The sequence below is a fragment of the Lonchura striata genome, chromosome 1, assembly GCF_046129695.1.
Source record: "Lonchura striata isolate bLonStr1 chromosome 1, bLonStr1.mat, whole genome shotgun sequence".
In the NCBI taxonomy this organism is placed as follows: Eukaryota; Metazoa; Chordata; class Aves; order Passeriformes; family Estrildidae; genus Lonchura; species Lonchura striata.
This window is the reverse complement of record NC_134603.1, coordinates 2,685,925-2,712,731: the sequence shown is the minus strand read 5'-3', so window position 1 is coordinate 2,712,731 and position 26,807 is coordinate 2,685,925. Positions and strand designations below refer to the sequence as shown.

General features: G+C 48.5%; 1 protein-coding gene and 1 long non-coding RNA gene across 2 annotated transcripts; one reads left to right on the top strand and one right to left on the bottom strand.

The window, feature by feature from the left end:
• Positions 1 to 220: 220 nt before the first annotated feature.
• On the top strand, positions 221 to 6,447 carry LOC116183339 (uncharacterized). The gene is made up of 3 exons (XR_004147938.2): positions 221 to 299; positions 742 to 808; positions 6,244 to 6,447. It is a non-coding gene; the product is annotated as an uncharacterized LOC116183339 (long non-coding RNA).
• Positions 6,448 to 6,900: 453 nt separating this feature from the next.
• Positions 6,901 to 13,082, bottom strand: ARC (activity regulated cytoskeleton associated protein). Its single transcript, XM_021539103.2, has 3 exons — positions 9,839 to 13,082; positions 9,002 to 9,168; positions 6,901 to 8,647 (listed from the first exon to the last, which is right to left on the bottom strand). The coding sequence occupies exon 1, from the start codon at positions 12,593 to 12,595 to the stop codon at positions 11,381 to 11,383; it is 1,215 nt and encodes a 404-aa protein (XP_021394778.1). The 5' UTR covers positions 12,596 to 13,082; the 3' UTR covers positions 6,901 to 8,647; positions 9,002 to 9,168; positions 9,839 to 11,380.
• Between the last annotated feature and the right edge of the window lie 13,725 nt (positions 13,083 to 26,807).

Sequence of the window (26,807 nt, the reverse complement as noted above, 5' to 3'; positions counted from 1 at the left end):
CACCTCCTTCTGGTTTCCATAGAGATTTGGGTTCCTGCTTCCAGCAGAGAAAATCCTGATTGACACCTTGTACTTTCTGAAAGGTAAAGCCTCAGCAGCACAGGAACAAGCTCTGAATGTTTATTAAAGTCCTACATGGCAGGGCCTTAGCATTTCAGGGCTTCCTTATTTTATTTATTCTGAAAATAATTCCTTATTGCTTTTTATTTTTTTTTCCCCCAAGCTTTTCTCATGCCATGTCAAAGGTGCTGGATTGGCAGCTTTGGACTCTGTGATCACACCCCAATTTCAGCAAACAGGTAAAACTGCAGACAAATGGCTGAACAGGAAGGGAAAACAAAATTCCTTGATTTCTCCTGATAGTCTGAATTGCAAGGAAATTGAGATTAAGCAATGACTTCATGAGCTGTGGGGAGAATCTTTAATAAAAGCAGAAAAAAGTGGATGCCTAAAGCCACATCAGTGTCAAAAGGGGCAGAAAATTAGATTTTTCTTCTATGCCCTGAACATATTGGAAAGTTTTGGAGGACTTGGGTCCAATGAGTGGCAAAAAGAACTGATGTCCAGGTTTGTGACATCCATGGGATGCTGATTTTGGAAATCAGGCACTAAATATGTCCAGTTCCTGGAGAGGCAGCTCTGCCTGAGTTCACTGGGTCAAAGGAATTCAAAATAACCTCACCAGGCAGACATCCCCCTGTTTGTTTTCCTTTCTCCCATCTCTTCTGTTTCTCTCTGCAGATTTTAGCCAGCACAGCTCCACTGTTTTTCTAGAGGGGATGCCAGGCGGTGATTTCTGCTGACACAGGTAACAAACATCCCGGATTTCCTGAGGTGATTCTGTGTATTGATATTCCCCTGTTTTTCATCCTCTTGGTGCCTTGATCGAGGAGGCAACATCAGGGATGTTGAAAGGGCTCAGCCTCTTTATCTGACTTGATTTAAGGTAAAATAAATAAAAAATCCGGTGATGATTGTGAAGGAAAATGTAGATTTTGCATGATATTGATTGATTCTATGTGACATATTAAAAAAAAAAAATACATTTAGCAGCTGTTCCAAACTCGTATAGGAAAGGTGTAGAGGAAGCAGCATTTCCTGGATTTTCATGGCATTTCTCTGCCATTCCAGTTGCTGAGGTTGTACAGTCAATATGCAAAGCTGTATCAGTCTGTGCTGAAGTGATCTTTAACTTGAATTTCATTTGGATTAACTGCGATGGAGGCAATATCCTGGTGCTCAGCAAAATCTGGGAATATTTGGGAGGTCTTGTCCTGGACAGGCACTCATGGATGAGTGGGAAAGAGAAAGACAAGATGTCTGCTCTCTCAGTATCACAGAATCATGGAATAATTTGTGTTGGGAGGGACCTTCAAGAAGATCTCATTCCAAACCCTGACATGGACAGGGAAATCACCACAATCCCAAGTCTCTCCAAGCCCCACCCAACCATTCTGTGATTCCCAGGAAAGCGTCCATGGCGCCACGGAGCAGAATTTGCCGGTGACAGGTTTTAGCAAAAAATATTATCTCAGCCTGGATGTTCTTCCAGCAGTTTCTGTGCAGATTTCCAGCCTTCCCTCAGCCCTCAGCACTGATTTTTGCAATGAAAGAACTTAGGCTGGCCGAAACGCCCAGGTGTCCAAACTTAATGAGTATCAAAGGTGGCATTAATTCAGCCAAGCTTAATTCATTCCCAGACACGCCTTTCTGATCAAGCCAAAGGGAAGTGAACCACACTGCATTCAGGTCACCTTAATTCTGAAATTAAATTGAAGACACGGGTCTGAAATTCTTCCAAGTAATTTCCGACACGGCCATGCCTCGGTTTGCTTTGGATTTTTTTTTCTGGAAGTCTCTGTGCAGGGGAGTCCTCAGGGACAAAGATCTTTGGGAAATAAAGAATTGGTGTTTCCTTTACTTGATTGCAAGGAGATTTAGGAATCTTTACTGAACATAAAGGGGAAAAAAATGGTGATTTCTGAGGAAACTGGGTAGGGGAAGCACAGAGCAGTGATGGAGATGCTTTCCAGGAAAGGCCACCCTGTCCTCTGCTTCCAGTTCATCCACGTCCTTCATTTTCTACACCAGGAAATGGGAAATGTTCTGCGTGAGGTGGATGTGAGCTCAGAAAATAAGATATTGGTGGAGGTCCTACACAGAACAGAGAGGTCTGCAGTCATTTTCCTTCCTGCCTTCACCCTTGGATATTTAGTAAATTCCCCTCTCCAACCTCTGCCTCCTCTGGAAAAACAGGGAACACCACCTGGAATGTCCCCAGTGACTCTAGGACTGCAGGGAATGCAGGTTGATGGTCTTTCTGTGATTGGAGAATCATGGAATTGTTTAGGTAGGAAAAGAGCTCCAAGATGATTGAATCCAACCTTTAGCCCAGAACTGCTGAGGCCACCACCAAGGACACCTTGCTGTGGCCTTCCAGGGCCTGAAGGAGCTCCAGGAGAGCTGGGGGGGGGACTTTGGACAAGGGATGGAGGGACAGGACAAGGGGAATGGCTTTAAACTGCCAGAGGGTGGATTTAGAAGTGATGTTGGAAAGGAATTCTTCCCTGGGAGGGTGGTGAGGCCCTGGCACAGGTTGCCCAGAGCGGCTGTGGCTGCTCCATCCCTGGAAGTGTTCCAGGACAGGCTGGATGGGGTTTGGAATACCCTGAGATAGTGGAAAGTGTCCCTGCCCTTGGCAGGGGTGGAATGAGGTGATCTTGGAGGTTCCTTCCAGCTCAAAACATTCTGGGATTCTGCGATCAGCACAGACTTCCTCAAGTACTGCCCTGACACCACCGCCCATACCCAGGATGGATTTTAAGGCTGTTATTTAAGGTAAAAACCTGAAGTTTGGCTTTTTTTCCTGCTGTCAAAATTACCAGTGAATTTGGGCCCTCCACTAGATTTGTAATTTTCTAAGTGTGTAAAACAGGTTTTGTAATCCTGGTCACAAAGAGAAATTATCCCTTCACCCTCTTGGGCATATATGTTCTGGGTGAGGAAGGGTTTCACACCATTCCAGTGACACTCAGAATATTCTAAGTCCCTGAAATTCCCACAGCAGAAGAGCACAGAGAGTGGAAATCCTCAACAAGGGAAATATCTGAGTTTATTTAGTTGAATAATCAAATCAGGTAAGGGCAAAATAAACCACAGTCAGGTCAGATGAGAAACTCTCCTGATATTTCCGTTGATTAAAATGAAGCTGGAAAAAGACATTTCTTCTTGCACTAACTCAGCACAGACCTCAGAGTCCTAAACTAGTAAATTCAAGTTCTTTTTTCAGCTTTCTAACCTTTTTCTTACATTTTTTTCTTTCTTTCTGTTCTTTTTTTTTTTAAGTTGAAGTCAGTTTTTTAAGTGCTGTTTTTCAGAAAGAAGAAGCCAAAAAGCTCATTTTGAAGATGTCAAGATTCAATTCCCTTAGAAAAATACAAAACACTTTATGCCACTAAGTGGTTCTGTAAGATTCATAAATACTGATTTTTTTACATTATTTCAATTTTTTTGAATGTAGTATTGTCTGAGCATGTGTAGGAGGGATGGAATCAACTCATCAACTCCGTATCAGAAAGATGAAGGCTTTCAGTGAGCTTGGGAATTCCTGGTTTTGCAGGATATAAATTCATGGGATCAGAAAATTGTTTGGGTTGAAGTGACCTGAAAGATCATCTAATTCCACCCCCTGCCACGGGCAGGGACACCTTCCACTGGACCAGGCTGCTCCAAGCCCTGTCCAAATGGTCTTGGACATTTCCAAGGATGGGGCAGCCACAGCTTCTCTGGAAATTCCATTACAAAGCTTCCCCAACCTCACAGAGAAGAATTTCTTCCCAATGATCCATCTAAATCTAAATTCCTTCATCTTAAGGCCATTCCCCTTGTCCTATCACACCATGCCCTTGTAAAATTCCCACTCCAGCTCCCTTCCAGACATATGAATTAACGAGCTGAAAGTTGATAAATATCCAAGATGAAAGGACTGAAAACCACACACACACTGCAGGCTCACTTTAATTTAACAGGATACTAAAAATCCCTAAATATATCTTAAAAGTAAGGAAAATGGCCATGTATTCCAAAAAAATCGCCACAAACTGTGTCAAGAATTGAGCCGGACGTACACAGCAAGTCTCCTTTCAATTCCTAACGATTAAAAATCAGCTGCAAAAATAGAAAAAACTGCCTTCAACTCATCCTTGGTACAAATAAGTGTTGAAGGAACAGGTCTGGGACAACTTCCTGCTCCATGATGGGCTCGAGCACCCCGGAGCAGTTCGGATGTGATAAGTGGAGCCATTAGAGCCCATTGTGTCAATAATGGAAATTTCACAGCCTTCCTAATTATGTGGAAAAAGGAGATCCAGGGGAGCAGTTGGGCTGTGCATACACACAGGGCCTGCCTGGAAAGTCAATAAATATGATTTACATCACTGAATGGTGCAATCGCTTTGATTAAAAAAGGAGATAAAAGACAAAAAAAGGCTAAAAACAAAGGGAAAAAAGAAACAAAGCAACCTGGTCTAGTGGATGGTGGCCCTGCCCTTTGCAGGGGGGTGGAACTGCATAATCTTTAAGATCCCTTCCAACCAAAATCATTTTATGAGTCTATAAAATAATTTGTATGTGCAGTCTCGGCTCCGTCTTGGCTTCTTCTTTAAGCTGTCCTGAATAAACAAATAAAGGAGCCCATCAGTGTAGTCACAATAAAGAAAGAAGAAAATAAAAATTATCAAGTAAAAATTATCAAGAATTGATGATCTTTTTCTCAGTTCTGTAAGTGCTTGGCCTCACACACCTTCTCCACCATTTATGGAATCATGGAATTATTACAGCTGGAAAAGACCTCTGAGATCATCCAGTCCAACCATCAGCATGGTCAGAGCCACCACTAATCCCTGTCCCCAAGTGCCACATTCACAAGGCTTCTGAGCACTTCTAGGGACGGTGATTCCAGAGTGTTCCAATTCTTCCAGTGAAGAATTTTTTCCTGATATCTAAACCACTCCTGGTGAAACCTGAGGCTGTTTCCTCTGTGAATACCTCTGCATTTTGGGTCTTGCCCAGAAAACATAGGAATGGTTCCCACTCTGGTTTTGAATGGGATTTCAGTAGTTTGAGGCAGTCAATCCATCACTGGGCTGCATCTATTCCTGATCACTCCCTACTCTGAGAGCCGGGAGCAGTAATAAGGCAGTTTTTCATTAATTAATGAGTGTAGGTCCTATGACTCTCTAGTGATTTTCATCTGGAACTGTCAGAAGTAAGGAAACAATAATGATTGCAGTCAAACCTGGAAGACTCTGGGACAAAATTGGAAACCTTATGAGTTTACCTGGCGTAGGCAGGCATTTTCCAGTCTCATCTCCCTTTCCCACCTCCCATTCCCATCCAGTCCATGTTCCTCCAGTGCAGTTTTGGCCGTCAGTCCTCCTCCCTTCTCCACACAACCTCTCTTTGCCCGTTCTCTCAGACCTCGCTCACTGAAGCAGCCCCTGATCTTGTGTCCTGTGGGAATGGGCCATGTGGGGTTGGATGATGACAAGGACAGATTTTTCCCTCTTTAGCGTTTTTCCTGGTTTGAATTCCCACAGTGTACAGTGGAGTTCTGCCCCCCTCTGCTGGAAGAGCTCAGCACCTCCAGCTGAGCTAAGTACCCTCAAATTTCCTGAATTGGAAGGGACCCACAAGGATCAGCAAATCCAGTTCCTGGGCCTGTAGAGAACACCCCAAAAATCCCATCAGGGGCCCGAGAACGTTGTCCAAATGCTTCTTGAACTCTGGCAGGGTTGGTGCAGCTCTTGCTGTTTTGTTCTGCAAGGATCAGGTTGTTGATGGCACTTTTGGCCATGTCCATAGACCATGAAAAGCCTAAACCTGTTCACCTGTAGCTTCTCTACACTGTCACAGGTTGAGGTGACACTGGAAGAACTTTTGTCACTGGTCTGTCCCCTTAATGCTTTTTTCCCCCCCACTTTTTCACTGATTCTGGCGACAAAAGCAGAGTTCAGTGGTGGAACCAAGTCGCACCTTCAAAAGTTTCCTTCTCAACCTTGCCAAGAGTTTGTGGTTGAAGAGTTGCAAAGAGCTGGAGATTCCAAGGCCAGCAGCTCTCCTTGAGGCACCTTTGGCCTTCAGATCGTCTTTGCCTCTCCAACCTGAGCTCAAAAGGGACCTCCGGGAGGTCCATTGGGCATTTATTCCGTGTTGTAAACGGAATTACTCCTTTTGTTTCTCCAGCTGACCCACTCAAGTGCACATTGCCAGTTTCAACCCACCCTGGACTGTTTTACTTCATTGGAGAAAGACCAGGGATGGAGCAGGGAATGGGGCTAAATCCATCTGAGCGCAAAGATTTCTGGAAGAGGATTTGCAGAGGCAGAGTCCTTTAGCTGAACATCTTCGGGGCCAATCAATCTATTGCTAAAAATAAACATTTTGTTTCAAAACACTTTGAGCTCCTTTCCCTGCTGTGTTCCCTGACTCCAGCCTGGATAACCCCAGGATGTTTTAGAGGTAATGAACCCAAGGAATTGAGAATGCATCAGATAACAAAGCCCCAGCTCCTGGATCTCTGCTGGGTGTGGGTGCTTATCACCCACAAAGGCTCTCTGGTTGTCAAAGGGAGCTGATAGAGGTTTAATTTCTTTACCTAGTCCTGTCTTGCCTCAGCTCTTCTGTGAACGGCCCCTTCTCCCAACCTTATGGGCTACCTCTGACTCAGTTTTGGGGTCTGAACAACTCAGTGCATTTCATTTTTATGTCAACCACATGCTTTTGCTGAGAAGAATGATTTTTATAAGCCAGATAACCCCAATAACCCCAAATTTTCAGAGGGCAGTAGATACTCGAGTCACCCATGAACCAAGGAAGAAAGACCAGAAAATGAGGCAGGAAGCGATTGAAGCAGATATTTCAAAGTTTTATTGTATAAATCTACAAAAGGCTTTGCTACAATAGCAAATCGAGTGTAGCACTATTCTACCCACAGGCTCTAGTGGCTTGGTGTGATCTTGTAACTCCAACATGACCCATGAGGAATAAACTGCCTGATCCAGTCAGATCCAGGGCAGGTGATGTCGGCTTACAAAGACCTTTTGGCTTCAACCCCTACAACCTGCAGCGATTCGACGTGTTTGCCTTTTGCACAAGGTTGCTTGAATTAATAATATCTCTAGTAAAAATAAAAACTCTAAAGTTGTTTCATCAGTAAATGCAAAATCACCTAGGGAGGAAAAAAATGCAGTGGTTGAAATCTGCTAAAGTTCTAGAGGTACAACACATCCACGCTTCTCATTCACGTGTCTCTGCCCCAGGAAAATAAACTACAGTCCTTCCTGGAGAGGCTGGTAATAAAAACCAGGGTGCTACAAGTAAAGCTCCAATTCGCTGGGAGCAACAATTGAAATCAAATCAGTCCAGGAGATTCAGTTCTGCACACTCCAAAAAGCCAGCTGAAAATGTAAAAAACTCAGGACCAAATGTAGCACAGACAGGCTAATTCCCTAAAAGAGAAGGAAAAATAAAATGCCTATTGAGGCAGTCTAGTCCCTTGGAAGAGACTGTGGAAATTAAGCACCTCAAAATCAAATATCATTTAGACCTTAAGATGATTCCTGGGAATCTGCCTTTACATGGTTTTATGGAATTTTCTAGTCCTGGACATTTTTGCTGAGCCTTGTTGGAATGTGCCTTAGGTCCCTCTGGCTTAATTCAAATGCAACAAAATATCACAGAATTTAATTAATGTGGATTTTTTTTTTTTTTTTGCTCAACACACACACACCCCCCACACTGACACCCACACCCACACCCACACCCACACCCAGGACAGTTGGCTCTGGAAGAGAGAGGAACCAACTGGACCTCTTCGGCTGAGAGATGAACCAAAACTGTCTTGTCCAGCTCACTCGAGCTCTTTTTGGGCTCCCTGGGTCTGGATGGAAACAGTCACTCCAAAGCCAGCACAAGAACCCCAGTTCTTGCAGTAACTCTGGCCCATGCAGACCCAGAGAGCGCCTGCTGTCTCACAAGGCTCCTTGCTGGCAAGACAGCTGGCCCAGATGTGCAGGCTCCAACAGTTCAGACAAGCATCTGGACGGTGGGATGCTTCTCCAAACTCCGGGAGCCCTTTGAGGTTTGGAACTGATACCCGCATGAAACGACTCAGGAGAGGTGAGTTACAGCACGGCCAGCGGGGAGGGTTCGTAGCCAAGGCAGGATCAGCCCCTTGGCAAAGTTAATCAGGAAAGTTTTTTCAGTGAAGATCACTTTCTAGTGAAGATTTCTTCAGGCGAGTCCCAGCAGCCCCAGACTGCAGAGGTGCAGAATCCTCTCCACAGACAGTCAGCATCCCTGCTGTCCCCAAAGCCTGGACTTGGTTCTTCTGTTCCGGCCTCTCTTTCCATTCTCAGCACTTTCCTCTGTGCTTGGAGTACCTGGACCAGCTCAGGCTTTTCTCTGTCCTGCTGGAAGCAGCTTCCCAGCTTCATTCTGGCTCTCAGCACCTCGAATGTTTGCATTGCACTGCATGGGAGGCTCTTTGGTGCATGATTTGCCCTCTGTCTTCCTGCAGCACTTTCTTCTCCCCTGGGAAAGCTCTTGGACACAGAGAAGGAATCTCAGCAACAGCAGCAAGGGATTGCTGGAAAAGGAAAAAAAAAAATGCACCATTATTAGATTTTGGAAATGGGTAGAAAGGGGGGATTCTAAGGAGCTGGGATTAAATTTTGCTGTGCCTGCAGCCTGGAGGACCCACCAGCTGTTGCGGTCTAAGGATTTGCCCATGATCCAGCCAAGGGAAAGCCACGATGTGCAGTCCCTGGAGCATCAATTAATGGGGCTGGTTCTTGGTTTCCCACCTCTCTGGTGGTGCCAGGCTGCTGCAGCCCCTGGGACTGAGGTTTCAAGACCAGCAGAGGTGTTTGCACCTGGGCTGTTCAATATCTCAGGGCACTGGGGAGATTAAGGCCCACAAGGTAATATGGGATGTAATTACCTGTGCCAGTCTTTCCTTCAGGTGGTGGATCTGGCTGTTGGTGGCTGAGGGTCCTGAGTGCAGGTTTGATGTTGAAGCCTTTGTTTTGCAGCTTTTTCTGTGGCTTTCCTCCCAAATGCTGCATGCTGCGAAGTGATTCCTTCTCAGAGGAGGATCTGAGTGAGTCACTGGAAGCAAGAGGAGACAAAGCTTGTAATACACGGCCAGCTCATCCTCAGCAGTGACTCCCACTCCCCCATCACTCAGCCCGGGTCATTAGTGAGAAATGCTCCTTTCCCTGCACACAGAGCTGTTGACAAACTGGGAACAAGTGAGAGGAGAGCTCACACCATTCCCGAGACCAGCTCCCAGCAGGGATGCAGAGCAGACCTGCAGCTCCTCTGGGCTGTGCATGGACCTGAGCCGTGCTGCCTCAGGTGGGGACTCAAGCCCAGAGGTTCTCCATGAAAGACAAGGCAGGTCCTGGGGCTGGGCTAATTAAGAAGCTTCCCATTCTTTTGCCACAGTAATCAGAAAGGATTAATGTAGGATATCAGGGATACTGCCCTCTTTGGAAACTTTTCCCTTTCCTGTATTTCCCTTGGGCTGGCTCTCCCTTCCCCTTTTTCCCAACCCCAATGATTCATATCCCATTTCATCTGAGTTTTTATCTCAGGGCAAGTTTTCTACAGGACATTCTACGACCAGTTTAGTGTGGATATTCTCAGTTCAGTCAGAGAGAAACAGAGAAGGATTTTTCCCAGGCTCAGCCTGGCAGAAAGCATCTGTTTCTCTCTGACTGAACTGAGAATATCCACAGTTTAGCTCTGAGGAGAGAATGCCAGAGAGCTGCCTTACCTTCAGCCTCTTGGAAGGAGTCACAGCAAAGGCCTTCTGAGCCACCAGGGCCACATGTCACCACTGTGGCAGTGCCAGGAGCATCCCAGGGTCACTCCTGCTGCTGCATCCCTGCTGCTTATTTGGTCTGGTGGTGGATGCAGATGATGCCCAAGATGTGTCCAGCCTCAGGAAGCTTTGGAGAGCCAAACTTCAGGAATGTCCTTCTTCTCTCAGTCCTGTCATCAAACACTGGCCAAAGGTGAGTGCTGAGCGTTTCCTGTCTCAAATATGGAAGAAGTCACAAAGTCCAAGTCCATCTCCATCTGTGGCGAGATGTTGCAGGAATTTCTCTGTGAGCAGACAGCACTCTGTCCTCAGGTGCTCCAGGACAGGGGTGCCACGCTTTCCAGGAGCATTTGGAGTCTGTCTGTGTGAGCAGAAACTCCTTGCAGCCATGCAGAGGCTAAAACTGGGCTGGGGCACACAGATCCTTTCTTCACTTCTTTTGGCTTTTACATGGCAAAAGCTCCTGTTGTCTCCACACATCAGCATGGACTCGATTTGCTGCTCTGGGGATATTTTGCTCTGAATTTAGGGTGTGTTTGTTTGTTTCATTCAAAGAATAAGGATTTATTTCCCTTCCCTCCCCCCCAGTCTCTCTCAAAAGAGCTCTGGTGTCTCCTCTCTCTACCTTGAACACCCTTTCTTTTCTGAAAGGAAGGAAGCTGCTCCTTCAATAAATGAGCTCAGCATTTAATTAGAAAATCTGTTTCATGCTGAATACACAGGATAATGTGCAGAGAAAGGATGAAATCTGCCTCTGCACTGCAGTGGCCTTGAACTAGAGTGAGCAGAAACTAAGACAAGAAGTAAACCAGTAAGAGCCTCTTGAGAGGAAACACATTAAAGCAGGTATTAGGTGCAGTGAAATGAGAACCACAGAAAATAATCCAGATCCTTAAAGCTTTCAGTTCCTGAAATAATAGGACTTTTTTTTCTTCTTTTAACAAAAAATAATCCAAAAAATTGCTTTAATCCTTTGGAGCAAGTAAGAGCAGGAGATTGCCAAGTGAACAGAAACCCAGAGGTTAATCAAAACAAGGCAAGGGTCAAAAAAAAAGCTGTCTCCTCAGGACAGGGCCTCCCTCAGAGGAGGGAGGAGAGAAGGAAAAAGAGAGATCCAGATGGGTAGGAACCCTCCACCAACTGCTGCACTCGTATAAAGTCCTTGAGAGCTGCCAGTGCCGCTTCACAAGTTGGGAATTGTCTCTAGTTTCTTGTCAGGGAATTCTCATGAAATTGGCTGTCCCCCGCAGTGGTGCCAGCAGGGTCCCCAGCACCACTGCTTGGCACGGCCTGGGTGAGGGGGGCAGCCCCATCCTGGGGCGCCTCTCCCGCACCACCTCCCTCCCCCCAGGAGCAAAGCCAACCCCTCTGCTCTGGGCTGTTGGACTGAGCACTCCTCAGGTCTCGTCTCAGCCAGAACTTCCCTCCAAGGAGAAGCTTCCTAAATAAGCCCCCTTCTCCCTTCCACGGAACCCAGACCCCCCTCGGGGGAGCTCATATGACAGTGGCTGGGGGGCTGGGGGGCTCTGGTTGAGTCCCATTGCTCGGCACGGGACTGGCGGTGGTTGAGGGGGGCACGGTCTCCACGGAGTCTCCTGGCTGAACCTCAGGGGTCCTCTGTGGGCTGGGCTCCTCGGAGTGCTCCATGTTGCCTTGGACTTCCTTCCCCCTCTGGATCAGCTGCTCTAAGGTCTTGGGCAGGGGGTAGCTCAGGAAACGCTTCAGTTTGGGCTGGAGGGTGCCTACCACGTACTGGATGATCTCCTCCTCATCTGCATCCACATAGAGGGTCTGGTACAGGTCTCTCTTGCGCCAGAGGAACTGATCCAGGGGCTCCCCCTCTTTCTGGGGCAAATCCAGCTCCCTTTTGATCGCATCCCTAGTCAGAGTTCCCTCGCTGTACTGCAGGAACTCCTTCTTGAACTCGACCCAGTTTTTGACGGAGTCCTGCTTGTACTCCCACCACTTTTTAGCTGGGCCGTTCATGTGGTTTTGGATCTGAGACAGCCAATACTCCTCTGTTCCACCCACCTGCTTTAAGTATTCCTCCAAGTGGCTCAAGAACTCCCGGGGATCCTCAAACACCTGGGTCTCCACCGGGGAGGCTGGAGCGTCCTCCGACACGGAGACCCACTGGTAGGAATCGTGGCCCTGGGGGATGCTGGGCACCTCTCCAGGAGGAGGGGTCAGGGCATACATCTGGCTCATGTCCAGGGCATAATCATAAATCTCCCCCTCACTTGGCCTTATCTCCGGGCCTCCCACCCCGACGGACACCGTCTGCTTGCCCTGCTCCCCAGGGCAGTATTTGCCTCCCATGGACTCCAGGCGGTCAGCCCACTTTTCCAGGCGGAAAAAGACCTCCTTCCAAACATTCATCTCCCTCTTGACCCACCTCTCCAGGTGGGCAATGGTCTCCTGGCACCTAATCAGGCAGGCCTTGATGGACTTCTTCCATCTCTGGTTTTCAGTTGGGACGTGGTCCTCTAAGTTGTTCTCCAACTTCCCCACGGATTTCTGCAATCCCTTCAGCTCCCGCTCCACCTGCTTGGAGACCTCTGTCAGGAGGTGCCGGTGGGTCCTCCGGACATGCTCCAGCATTTCTGCCCTGCACTTCCCTATCTGCAGGATCACATTGGGCTTGTTGGCAACCCCACGGTGCCCCTGGAAGGAGTGGACGCCCGCGCTGGTGACATTGTCCAGCTGCATGGCTCCGACCGTGCGAGTGGCAAACACGGAAAGAACTGGGTTATAAGCCCTGGCACTAAAGCTGGATCCCAAAAGCCCCCACCACAACACTTCCTGAGAGACACACAGAGACTTCTAAACCCCCCTCCAAGGACTTTTGGACACAAACACAACCCAATCAGATATCACCGCAGAGCGAGCCGGTCGGTCCACGTGGATCCCAGAGAGAGTTGTAGGCAAATTTCTCCCGGTGCCAAGCTGGAAACGCCGGTCTCACGTGTTCAGGGGCGTCCCAGAGAGAACCAGGATCCTCCAGGAACAGGGAGAGGAGTTGGATAGGATGTCCAATCCCGCTGGGAATCTGGAGCGCCGCAAAGTCCCCGCCGGAGAGAATCACAGAGATGCACAAAGAAGCTGGAAGCTGCAGCAAAAATCCGGGTGATTTCTCCTCGGGCAAACGAGGTGAGTCAAAACCCGCTTTCACTGGAGATGCAAGGAGCTGCTTCTCCTCCCTGTCTGATCTGCCACTAGTCCCGGCTCCTCCATCTACTTATACTCCACGCAGCTCAACATGTGGGTGGTGCCCAGCCTCCTCTGGCACTCTCAGCGCAGCGTTCATTGGAGGAAAAGCGAGGCCGGTGTCTGTGGCAACCCAGATTTTGGCAGCATCCCCTCGCTCGCCACCCCCTCGCTCACGCCCCCAGACTCGACGCGAGAAGCGCTTGAAAGGTGCTGGAGACAGTTGGAGAGATGGATGAGTAATCGCACCTTCCGCCTCTCGGAGCGCAGGAAAAACACTTATTCCTTCCACAACTCTTTACTCAGCAAGGTCATCATTAACATGCGTCCCCTGGCAGGGCTCGGGGAGGGAGGGATGAGGAGGAATCCGGTGTGTCAGACGCCCACGGTCCCCCCGCACACCCCCTGAGCTCTCACACACACACAGGGTGAGCTCACTCCTCATGCAAATGCCTGGGGATGGTGGTAAATCAGCAGCAGAGGAAAAAAAAAAAAGGGAGAGAAGAGAAAGGAAAAGCAAAGAGGAGGGGGGAAGCAGAGGGGGAAACACTCAAAGGAGCCACTTCAGCACAAATTGGAGCGCTCTGGACTTTCTCAGGCTTTGGTAGGTGGGAGTCATCCCCGTGGCTTAATTGCACCAGACCAACCACTATCTTGGGAATATGGGTGAGGGAGGGGGACGACATCCTGGTTTTTACACCGAATTAAATCCGCCCATCAAAAGCCTGTTCTGTACTTAGCTTTGAATCAGATGCTTAATCAGTGAGCCAGCCCACCAGTGCAGATGAAGCTACATTTGTTCTTCGCTCTTGACAAGGCAGGAAAAGCCAACCATAAAAGGAGTCTCCGGGTCTTACATAAGCCAGAGATAAAGGATTCCCTAATCCGAGAGAGTTTCCCCGCCGGAACACCCTCAGAGGGGTGCTGAGGACATCTGGGCCTTCTCATCCCTTCCCAGTGCCAGTGGCCCGAGGCAGGGGGATGCTGATCCATCAGGATAATCTAAAAAGGGGGTTTGAGCCTGTTGGCAGCAGGGTTGTGAAGGGGGGTGCCCTGCCTGTGCTCGGGGATGGTGGGCAGTGTGCCTGCGAGGCTGAGGATGGGTCCTCACTCCCAAAGATCCTGGCTCAGTGCTTCCTGGTGGGAATTCAGCCATCCCAGAGGAGCAAAAAGAGGAGGAGGCAGAGCGTGTTTCAGTGAAGTCCTGCTTGGAAGGAGGCCCCAATGAGCCCAGGCATTTGGTTAAAGCAGAATCACAAACTGGTGCTGATTGAGTTGAAGGGCGTGAGGGGCAGCGTCAAGATTCCTTTTTTTCTCCTCAAATCTATGTGGTGCTGGAGGGCTGGCATCTTTTCCCTAGCAGGTGATGGTTCTCAGGGAACAAGAGGGTTACTTAGGGCAGCAGCAGCTGACCTTGAAGGGCTGCATGGCTTGGTTGAAGGGAGGGAGGGTCAGTGAGTGGGGAAGGGGACAAAACCCTGAGGATGTAACACAGAATTCCTAATCCAGCAGCCCCTCCTTCTGCCACTTCTTCTGACTGCCCTCTGCCTTGCTTACTTCTGCAATTTCACCTAGTTTTCCTCAGATTTTGGGGCAGCTGTGTTTGTGTTCAGATAAAGTCAAACGTCAGTCACCTGAGGGGTTAGGACAGATCTGGAGCCTTTCATGCTGCGGTTTCAGTGCCCCAGAATCTGCCTCAAACCTGCTCTGCCAGTAAGAGATAACATGGACTGGGAGAGGCTCTGCAACCTTTGTACCTCTGGATTGGTGCAGAGATATTCCCCGGAGAGCTTTTCACCCAGGAACCGCAGAAATGACCCATAGGATTGGGACAATATAAAGTGGCATTTTCTCTGCAGGATGACCTGCATTCAGCCTCTCCTTGTCCCATCAAATGCCAGAGTCTGGGATGAAATGGCTCCTAAACCTGCCCTGATAAACGAGTCCCTTTCTGGGCCCTGCTGCCTCTCTTTGCTCCTCCCTTTCGTTTTCAGCTGGGGAGGAATCCTGGATCTGAGCGGCCTCGTTTGGCACTCAGCGCAGGATCTCAGGGTTATTAAGGATGAAGGAGACTCAGGAGGTTTCTAGCTCAACCTCCTACTCCGAGCTGAGTCAGCTGCTGGGTCAGCTGAGCTGGTTTCAGATACTGAAATCCCCAGGGATGGTGATTGCTCGGAGGGAAAACCTTTCTCCTTGTACCCAGGCTGAGTGTCCTGTTGGAATTTGGACCTGCTGCCTGCCAGAAGATCCTGGTTTTATCTCCTTGATTACCCCCCACAGGGACAGGACGCTGCTGCTAGGTCCCCCAAATCCATCACTTCTCCACCATGTAATCCCACACCAGGCACCAGCTCTGACCATCCCAATGGCCCAAACTCATTCCCGGTGATCAGTGTCTTGTATTAAGAGGCCCAGACCTGACTGCAGCAGCTAAATATTATCTAAAATGCTCTGACTGGAGTGGGATAATAATTTCCACAATCTCCTGGCTGTATTTATGCTCCCACAATCCAGGATAATTATTCTGCTACCAGGACACGCTGCTGTATCATTCTCAGCCTGCTGAGCGCTCCCAGGTCCAGTTCTCCCAGTTGGTTGCTGACAGGGACTCTTTTTTCCCCAGAAATTCCAGAATTAGCCCTTGCTGAACATGACTGCGATTCTCTTGGCTCTTCTCTCCAGCTTTTCCAGGTCTCTGGGTTAATCTCATTCAGCCTCCTTTCACAGAGCTCTCCCCCTAATCACTCTCCTCCTAATTCTGTGGAGGTGGTGGGGGAGGTGGGAGAAGTGAGGACAAATGGGGGTTTTCCTTCTGGACCTGCTGGGGAACGAGTTGCTGATTAAGACGTGTGTGATAAGCATTTTCTTTGTATTTCTAATTAAAGCGAGGTGCGTGGGAAGGGGAGGAGGAGAGAGGGGAGCCGGAAGCCAAGGGAGGAGGGAGATGTGGAGCGAGGTGATGGAGAGAGGCAATTTGAGGCAGACAGGCAGATTCTGGGCACAGAGAGGCAGCCAGGTATTGGAAGGACAGGATCCATGGATTGGGACAGGATGGGGAGGAGGCAGAAATCTTCTGAGTGGCCACAGGGTGTCCAAGATAAGAGAGGGGCAAGAAGAGCAGAAAGGAAACTGGGAAGTGAGGATGAGGGTAAACAGTTTCCTCCAGAAGAGCGCAGCTGAAGCAAGGGAAGGAGAGAAAATAGCAAAAAGCCACATCTCATAGCTCAGCAGGGATGGTGTCAACGTGGGTTGTCTTCCTAGAGCTTCCTGGAGAGTTTTAAAGCACCGTAGGTTAGGATCAGATCCAAAAAAAAAAAATGAGGAGAGAGAAAGGGGAAAGCCAACAGACCAATTCAAGGCAGCAAAAGGAGCATGTGGCAGTGAGCAGCAGCTGAGCCTTCCCCTGAGGGGAGAGGGACCAGAATAAAGGGACACTGAGTCACTGGCACCTTCCCCGGTGCTGTCACTGTCTGCTGAGGACACGATGCACCCAGAGCCTGGTGGCACTCACCCCTTGGCATCAGTTCAGGCTGTGGGCTCTGTCTGCACCTCGCCTGAGAGCAAATGTGTTTGGTTTGGGGTTTTTTTTGGGGGGGTTGCCAGGCCTTTGCCACCTCATCTGGATGAGCGTTCTGCTCAGAGGCACCTTATGGCAAGAGATGTCACTGCTTGGAGAGCAGCCTGAGCTGTGAGCCAGATGAACCTGGTGGGTGAGTGAGAAGGGAGAGATCCCGAGGGAAACTTGGGGAAGTTTCTGGTGCAGCTGATTTAGTGCTGCACACTAAATTTAGTGCTGCACACCGCTCTGAAGAGCTCTGGTGGGTGCTGAAGTGCCCTCCTGTGCTGCCAGGGTCCCTCCCCAGTTGTGCACTGAGATCTGCATTGTGTTCCTCCTCGGAATCGCTGCCTGGAGGAGCCTTTCCTTCACCCAGGACTCTTTGGAGCACCTGAAATTAGAAGCCTGAAGCCATGTGGGCAATTCATCCCATATTCTTGCAGGAACTAATATCTTCGAGAGGTGAACAAGGGATTTTCTGCATTATCCTGTATTCCCTGTGCTAGAATTTTCCCTTTCCCTTCCATAATTGCTTCCTCTTTCTAGAAGAAAGAAGAAGAAAATAAGAAACCACATTTTGCCCCCATCTGCCTCCACATCCTTTCAATCCCTATTGATTCTCCTACAGCTCACCAGACAAAGCTGCCCAGTCATTTGTTTGGTAGCAAAACCCTCGGAAGGAAATAAAATTAAGAAGAAACTAAGGTGTTGAGCTTTTAAACTGGCAAGGAAAGAAAGAGGGAAAAGAATAGCTCATTTAATTTGCACCATACGTTTCTATTCATCCGTCTCCAGCCCTGGAACACTTTATTGCACCGGAGCTGGCACTCACAACGCAGAGTTTTGCTTTTAAAACATGGCTCACACGTCAGTAGATCCTTTGTTCCTGGCCACCCATTGTCCCCCAGGCCCACGTCACTTACTGGGAGGGTGTGGAAGCAATTGGGAATCTGAGGGTATCCTGCTATCAATATTACCCCATAATGATGATTGTTATTAGTGCTGCTCCTTCTGGTGCAGAATTCTCTCCGTTATTCCTTTTCATCTGGAAAGCCCTACTTTGAGAGGAAGATAAAGTGCTTTGTTTTCCAACTAAAAATATCTCCTGTGTTTTGCAATTCTCCCCTCTTCTTATTTAATGAGATGTTTGTTATTTTGGTTTTCTTGCTGGGCAGAGGAAATGTTAATGAATCTCTCCTTGTGCTGCTTTTTGCCTCCTCAAGCCTGCCTGAGGCTAAAGCAAGGAAGCCAAAGGAGGTATCAGCATTTTTCTCACCCTGGCATTGGCTGTTATGACCCTCCTGAGGTCAACACAAATAGAAAGACGTCTCCAAATGAACTTCATTTTCCTTCCCCTGCACAGCCCCAACAAGCTGGAAAAACACATTTGTCGCCGTGTCAAAGGGCCTGGCTCACAACTGGTTTGTGATATTTCTTCTGCCACATTTTACAGCTGAGTTTGGCCCACTTTGGGCCTCACACTTGACTCCTCGCCCACCTGCCCCTCCTTCAGGGTGTCCCTCTAAGTGTTCCAGTAAAAGTTTCTGATTTAAATTTTTTTTTTTCACTCCTCCTCAGCAGCAAACACTGCAAGTCACAGCTAAAAAAAGGGAGAGCGGTGGGGTGGCTGTGAGGAGCAGACCTGGTTCCTCTTGGCTGACAGAGTCCCACCAGGCCAGGAGAGCTCTGCTCCTCATCCTCTGACACCATCCCACAGACATCTGCAGATCATTTGTGGCCCATGGAGCCAGTCCACTCCTCCTCTGCATCCCATTTCACTCTGAGCTTCACAAGGACACCCCCAAGGCCGTGTGAGAGGAGTGGTGGTGCTGGAGCATTGGGATGTCACAGCCACACGGGGAAAATGAGGCATGGTCCTTGCTGGTGGCATTGAATCCTTCCCTGGATGATGATTCCTGACCAAAGGCATCTGTGCAGCCACAGGTTTTTGGCTGTACCAGCTGCTCAGGTGATGAGGAGTGCTCCAGACCTTTCCTGCTCCTGCTCATCCTGCTGTTCCCATGGGTGAATCCATGTTAAGCCTCTCTTTCACTTTTATTAGTGCCCACATGGATTTTTCTCCTGCCCTAGAGCACATGGGAAGGACTTTAGGGATGGTGGGAGCCTCGTTTTCCATCACTGAAGTCAAACTGGCTCATGGGAAGATTTCCATCTTCAGACTGCCTGCTATGGGCTGTGGGAAGGATAGAGAAATGGGATTGTCCTGTGGCCATAAGAGAAAATCCTGCCTTGTGGTGGTGAACAGCCAGAGCTGATTCATTCCATGGAGAATTCACCACAGACCCCCTTCCACATCAAATGACAGAGTCCTGCCTCACCTGTGAGTGGCAGCACCTCTGCTTCCATGAGGGAATACTCCTGAGGAAGCTAAGGAATGCTCAGGGAAGGCTTTGCATGTGGTACTGCAAGTGTCCTCCAAGGTGTCACCCAGACATTTTCCTCCCCCCCTGAACCACTGACCAGTTACTGCCTTGCTGAGTGGTTGGATGGTTTTTCTCTCTTCGGGAACACCTAAGCCCTCACTCCCTAAATGCTTTATTTTCCCTCATTCGGGCTGAAATCCCAAAGCATTTCCAAACCTGTCCAGGATTTGGCCACAGAGGTGTCTTAGGACAACACCTCAGGTAAAGCCATGTTTAAAGCCATGTTCTGCCTAATTTGGCATCAGGGTTTCATCCCAAGTGCCCTCAGTGATGAGACATCCCTAAAAATGAAGGGAAAACCTCAGTGCTTTATTACAACTCATTTTGTGGGGATGGTTTGTACCTACCCCTGAACAGGGATGTGTGTCTGTCTGTCTGCCTGCATTGGGCTCCACTGGGGCATTCCAAGGGACACTAAGGGGGCACGGAGCCTTTCCATGATCACAGAAGGACACAAGGCTGCTGTTCCCAGCCCAATCCATGTCCCCAGAGCTCTGTCAGCTCCCTGCTCTCACAGCCATCAAAGACACAAACCAGGCCACTGATCTCCTTTTTTAGCAGTTCTATCACCAAGCTGTGACTCAATTTACCTTTTTTTCCTCCACCTCTCCATATTGCTTCTCCTTCTTCTAAGCTGTTTCTCTTATTTTTGTCCCCACCAAGCACTGCTGTTAACAAAAGTTTTCCTCTGAGCATCCTTGCTAATCTTGCCTATCCACAGGGAGCCACAGCTGGAGTCAGTGCAGAAATTGTCCCCTTGTCCCAAGAAAACAACAGAGCACCTGCCTCATGTGGCAAAGAGGCTCCTGCATCACCAGGAACAGCAGGGGTGATGCGAGGTCACTTCTGGAATAAAGGGAGCCTCATTCAGCCCATCCTCATCCCAACTCAATTCTACCAGCTTTCCCATTTCCTTTATTTAAGTACTTGTAAATGAGAGATGGGTAATTAGGGCCAGCAGGGAAGCTTGAGGGGAAACGGAATAACGTGAGAAACAAGCAGCAGACTGCTCTAATTTCTTCCTTCCAAATCTAGGAGGCCCCAGACGTCACTAAAAGCCTTATTAAAACAGGGGTGGGAGGAGCAGGGGAGTGAGTTGCTGTGGAAAGATTTTTCAGGAGTTCCTTGCTCCTAAAACCGCTCACAACTCCTCAGCACATCACTTCCCCAGCACTGAACACAACTCCTTGGTGGTCTCAGGCTGGAGGTCATAGAACCCTAGAAAAGTTTGGGTGGGAAGGGACCTCTGAAGGGCATCAAGTTCCCACCCCTTTTTCCCCTTTTCCATGAGCACCTTCCATTAGTCCTGATTTCTCCAAGTCCCATCCAACCTGGCTTTGAACACTTCCAGGGATGGGATATCCACAGGACTAGAAGCATAAATTCGGGACAGGAGTGATCCTGGCACCAATCTGTTCCTTGTCCCCACAAGATCACAGAAATTTATTCTATCTCCCTTCTCCTCGGGTCGTTTTTCAAGAGGGTTGGTCATATCTACAAAACAGAAAAAAAAAAAAAAAAAAGCTGCTGATGGAAATTTTTGTCCCCATAGATCTGTTGGATCTTAGCAAGACCAAAAGGGGGAGGGAATAATAAAGAAAAGGGGGGAGGAAAGGGAGGAAAAAAAGAGAGAGAGAAAAAAAAATAAAAATAAAAAGCAAAGAAAATGGGGGGGGGGGGGGAAAGGAAAAAAATCTAACAGTACAGTGACAGCTGGAGTTATTGAGCCTGATTTTAGTGACAGATCCCTAAGGATTGCAGAATTTTTTGTTGGCGTCCCTCAGACATGACGTGGGCCGGGATGATCCCGCTGGAGGACGATCGGGATGGGATGGGCAGCACTTCCCTGTCGCTGGGCTCCTGCTCCCAGCCTGGCGGATGGCGGGGTGGCGGTGGCAGCTCGCTGCCAGCACAATGGATCGAGCTCTCCATGGATCCCCGCAGGAATGCTGCGACAGAGAAAGGGAAGGATTTTGGGGAGGGGGGATGCAGGGTCATTCACCCAACCCTGCCAACACTCCCCTGCCCATCGCTGCCCTCTCTCCCCTCTCACACACAGCGCTGACCTTCCCCCGCTGCGGGGGAGGATGCGCTATCCTGGATCTCCCACCTCGCTCCTGCAGTTTTCTTCCTTTTATTTTTTTTTTTTTTTTTTTTTTTTTTTTTTTTTTTTTTTTTGCTTTCCAGCATTTCCAGCAGCCAGGTTTGGCTGCGGGGAGGGAGGGGAGGGCGAGGCGAAGCGGCAGCTCCGCGTTAATGTGTTCCTTGAGGAGAAGCCGAGGGTAGAGCATCCATCCCCGCAGGTACCTGGAGAACCATGAGCCATCCTGGGATGAGACACCGGCGGTGGGCGGCAGTGCGGAGGAGAAGGGGGGAGTGCGAGAGGGGCAGACAAAAGGGATGAGTAGTGTGTGTGTGTGTGTGTGTGTGTGTGTGTGTGTGTGTGTGTTTGTGTTCGGGGGATCTGCCGCACGCTCCTGCCTTTCTTCCACCTGCCTGCCGACAGGGAAGGGAGGCAGATGCCGGGTGAGCTTTCCAGGGGGTGAAGATGAGCCACGGTAGCACCACCAAGGCATTGCTAAAATGGGGATGCTGTGGGCATGGCTCCCCAAATGTGGTGCCTACTCCGGGGGGCTTAGAACCAGGTTTTCTCATCTTTTGGAGATGTATCAGGGAGGGGCAGAGAGCCCCTGCAGTGCTGCTTTGTTTGGAGCCAGGAAGGCTCTCTGAAGGGATCATACAATCCTCGAATCCTAGGATTTAGGTTGGAATGGATATAAAAATAATCCTATTCCAACCCCCTGCCATGGGCAGGGACACCTTCCTCTGGACCAGGTCCTGAGAACAAGGTTTGGGGAGTTTGTGACAGAGGGAGAAAACTAAGATTTGGAGCTTTATGGCCTCTACAATGTACACAGGCAGATCCTTCCTTCCCATCCACTGCTGGTTCTCCAGAATCCTTCAACTCTCTCCCAAGTTTTGTGAGGGTGACACAATCTCACCAGGGTACCCCCAGGTTTCTGTCAGTGGTCGTGCAGGAAGCGTACTGAACATGAAATCTCTACCCAAACCTCAAGTTTAAGTGGGGATGAGGAGGTGGAGGTTGTATTAAAATTGTGTTTATCACTTAAATGGAATCATGGAATTGTTACTGTTGGAAAATGCCTCTAAGATCACTGTCACGGGGTGTCCAGAGAAGCTGTGGCTGCTCTATCCCTGGAAGTTTCCAAGGCCAGGTTGGATGGAGCTTGGAGCAACCTGGGATGGTGGAAGGTGTCCCTGCCCATGGCAGGAGGTGGAACTGGGTGATCCTGGAGGTCCCTTCCAACCCAGACCATTCCGTGATCAGCAGTGATCAAATTCAATGATCGCCAAGTCCAGCTGTGACCCCAGCAGCACCACTGTGCTCACCACTAAACCATGCCCTCAAATCATTAAAAATGAGTCTGGTTTTGTCCAAAATAGATGTGGGATAGGGTTTCCTTCCCAGGAATTTTGGGAAACCATGTTCAGAACATGTCTGTTTTAACTGGGACGTGAATTGTGATTTCTTCACGGCTGAAGAGTTCTCACCCCCCCCACCACCATCAGCAACTACCTAACTTCTGCAAGATCTTTGCATTTTGGATAATAATAAACATCCATCAGGCCAGACCAAGGTATCAACATGACTGTCTTAAATCTCAGAATACACACCCCAGGCTATGCATCCCAGATGTCACAGGAAAGCCAACACCAGAGAATTGTGTAGGTGGGAGAACACCTCTAAGATCATGAAGTCCAACCATTAAACCAGCGTTGCCAATGCCCTCAGGTGCCACATCTACACATCTGTTAAATATTTCCAGGTGTGGGGACTCCATGACTGCCACAGGCAGCCTGCTCCAACATCCATCCCCCTGAGTGTGCACATTTGGTCCCACAGAGCACACAGAGATCCCACCAGGAGTGACCAAGCCTTGCCCTGACCCAGAAGTGTTCACAGAGGTCCGGACACAGAAGGGATCTGAACTCACCACACCCAGGCTGACCACCCCTAAGAGCACCTTATTTCCTTTCTCAGCCCCAAAACCAGAGGGTTTCCCCTCAGGCTGTTGGGTCTGGATGAATTCGTGGTTTGCATTGAAGTCTTGTGGGTTTAGGGGAGAGCCCTGAGGCTCAAAACGCAGTCACCCAAGAGCTTCCAGGTAGGGTCCTGCCTGATTTCTGAAAGGACACCCCCTTCTCCTTAATTTGGGCACTGAATGACCAGCACAGAACTTTCTTCCTCCTCTTCTCTCCCCAAGTACTTGTACAAGATTGCCTGTGACATTTAGAGCAGCTAAAATTATCTCAATTAAGTATCTCCACTGGTTTCCCTTTGTTCTCATTTCCTTTCTAGTTCTTTCCTTCCAGACAGCTGGAACATGTTCTTTAGACACTCTTTAAAGACAAAAGGAAAAAAAAACCCTCCCTACCCCAAACACCCAACAACTGAATCTCACATAGCTTCAGCTCAGCTTTATTTAGAAACACAGCTGAAATAAATGTTGTGAAGAATATTTTATGTTGCTCCAGGATTCATCCATAGGAGACAGGAGAGTGCCCAATAAAGTAATTCCAGATTGCAGGCCTGGTGGAGGTGTGGGAGAAAGGGATAAAGGGTTGTGCACTGATTTTTGGGGCATACTTGGTGCCATGAGATAAAACACGGTGTTGTTGTCCTCTGTGATGTCCCCCCTCTTGCCCACATGTCCATGGTGGTAACACCTGGCCCTGTCACTGACCTTTCATCTTTACAAACTCCCTGCCAATCTGTTCTGGGAGAGAAAATTCCTTCCCAGCATGAAATTTGGCAGCCGCTTCATCCCTGTGCCTGAGGCATGAATCACCAGAGTTAAGTAACAAACCCGTTTATACATCGAGATGCAATCACTGTCCAAGCAATCATCCTGTGCTTTTCCATCTGAAGCCCATTATTTGTAGATTCTGTTTATATTAATCTTTAACCCCCCCCCCCCCCCCATCTTTTCTTCCATTATTTTTTTTCTCCTGTACCTTCTGGATGTTTTGGAAAACAATGAAAAACTTCAGAAGGAGGCTGGGATGTTAAGAAGAGGCAGAAAATATCTCCCAGTGCACAAGAATGGTTGTTTACTATTAATTTTAGGGGTTTCTGGGAAATCTCTCAGGGAACCTCACCAAAGAATGTTTGGCAAGAACAATTGGTTCCCTAATGAAGTTCAGGGCCACCTGGTTTATGTATTAATATCTTATAAATATATTAACAAGTCCCTACGCACTTTAAAACACCTGTTATTTTTACAAATAATTTCTTGGTGCTTCTCTTCCGTCTTTTTAGCACCTATTTCATTCCTCTGGTCTACTGACAGTTGTTAAATAAGTGATTCCCAAATGTGTTTGGTTCATTCTGCTGAAAATGGAGTTTAGCTGGGTTGACATAGCAGTGGGTGATCCATATTGGAAGGAAGATGTGGGGAAGGCACAGGCACTGAGAGTTTGTGGGGGCAGAGCAGGATCTGCCAGTGTTATTAAGGCTGGGGAAAGCATCAGGGCTTGAGATGAGCTGCAGGGCTGCAATATTCAGGAGCTGGCACAAAGCAAATTTAGGACAAGGCTTGTGTCTCTCAGTGCTCGCTCCAAGACTCTCAGAAGAGGTTTCTCCTGCTGCCTGGTCAGCTGTGTCCATGCAGGACACAACCATGGACATGGACATTGTTCTCTTTTTCCACACAGAGCTGAGGTGCCCTCATCCAGCCGAGAAAGTTCTGCCTTAAAAACATTCCTACCTCTGAAACTACAATTTGGTGAACGCAGACCTCTGCTTTTCCAAGTTTGCTCTTCCATTCTGAGTGAAATGCACCCAGGATTCTGTCCAGAGCAGCTGTGGCTGCCCATCCCTGGAAGTGTTCAAGGCCAGGTTGGACAGGGCTTGGAGCAACCTGGGATAGTGGAAGATCCATGGCAGGGAAATGGGAATGAGATGATTTTCATGGTCCCTTCCAACCCAAATCATTGGAGGGTTCTAAGATCTCTCAGGTCTCTCTCACTTTGAGAAAATCCACTACAAAACACCAAAAGATTGGATTTCTCAGGAGAAAAAGGGCTTTAAACTTGGGGAGGGCCTAAATTTCAGGTCTGGAGTTTGTTGTTTGTGAGTACTTCACTGCAGGGCAGGTTGCAAATATTCACCCAGGCCCAGATTATTTCTGCATTCCTCCATCCAAGTTCTGTGTTTGCAGCACAGGGATACTGCACCTCAAGGCAGCAGAGCTGTTACTCATAGCTTGAATTCCTAGCTTAAAAAAAAAAATTAAATTAAATAACGTCTAGTGCTACCCCCCTGAGTGATGGACTGACAATCTCAGCATCTTTCAGACATCAGGAGGGAGAGGGAATGGCTGTGTGCCGGGCAGAGTTTGGCAGCTGGGCTTCATTAACTCTGTTTTTCAAAGCTGCATTTGTGTCTCCAGAATAACAATGATGTTATCCCAGGCCTCATCTTCCATCCCCTCACAGCCATTGTGATGGGAAGCACCCCCAGTGCCCTTTGGGCCATTATCTCTTTCTTTCCCTAAAATATTAAACTGCTATCAAAGTGGAGTTTTGCAAATATGGTTTGTTGCTTATTGGAGCCTTACATTTCAGAGGTGCTGCTGCTGTTGCATATTTTGTACAATTTTATTTTCAAGCAGTCCATTTTCCCCCTAATGGTCTCACTTGGGGGTCTGTTCAACCAGAGGGGAAAATGGAGCTGAGCAAACTTCCTGCTGAGAGACCTTTACAAACCTCAAGAAACCTTTCTCAGAAACAGGAGTTCCATGTTCCTAATGAGATAATTTTCATAAAAGTCTGGGGAAAGAGCAGAAAGAGAAAATAGTGACAGCAAAATAGAGATAATCACTAAAAATGTTTTCAGCTAAACCAAGAGCCCTCTTGGTGTAATGAGACAGAAAAATTTTCAAGAACCCTAAAGGAAGAACACGTGTTTTTTATGACACATTGGAGCCAAGCCAGGGAGTGAAAAGAAATCACATCCCAACCCTGCAGCTGGATGCCAGTCCCCTGTGCAGAGCTGGGGAAAGAGTGAGGAAATGGGACAAAATCCCATCAGGGGCAGAGTTTGGTGCCTGGATGTTTGCAGGAAAAGCTGACATGGGTGACACATCTGATGTGCTGGGTTGGGTGAAAAAAGGTGACCTCTCTGTGCCTCCTTCTGGGTGATGGCCTTGCCCAGACTAAGAAAGAGTGAATTCCACAAGAGATGGTGAATCCAGACTGGAACATAAAGGCCAGCACGGCGCTGGATGGGGACAGGGAGGTTGGGATCATTTGGTGGTAACTCTCAGCAAATCATGGAATCACAGAATGACTCGGAAATGGGTTGGAAAGGACCTTTGAGCATCATCCAGTTCCAACCCTCCGCCTGGGCAGGACACCTTCCACTATCCCAGGTTGCTCCAAGCCCTCTCCAACCTGGCCTTGGACACTTCCAGGGACAGAGCAGCCACAGCTTCTCTGGGCAGCCTGTGCCAGGGCCTCAGCACTCTCACAGGAAGAATTTCTTCCTAATCTCTAATCTAAATCGACTCTTCTTCATTTTAGAGCCATTCCCCCTTTTCCTGCTACTCCAGGCCCTTGTAAATTGTCTCTCTCCATTTTTTGTGGGCTCCCATCAGGTACTGGGAGGGGAGAGTCACCCCAGAGTCTCCTC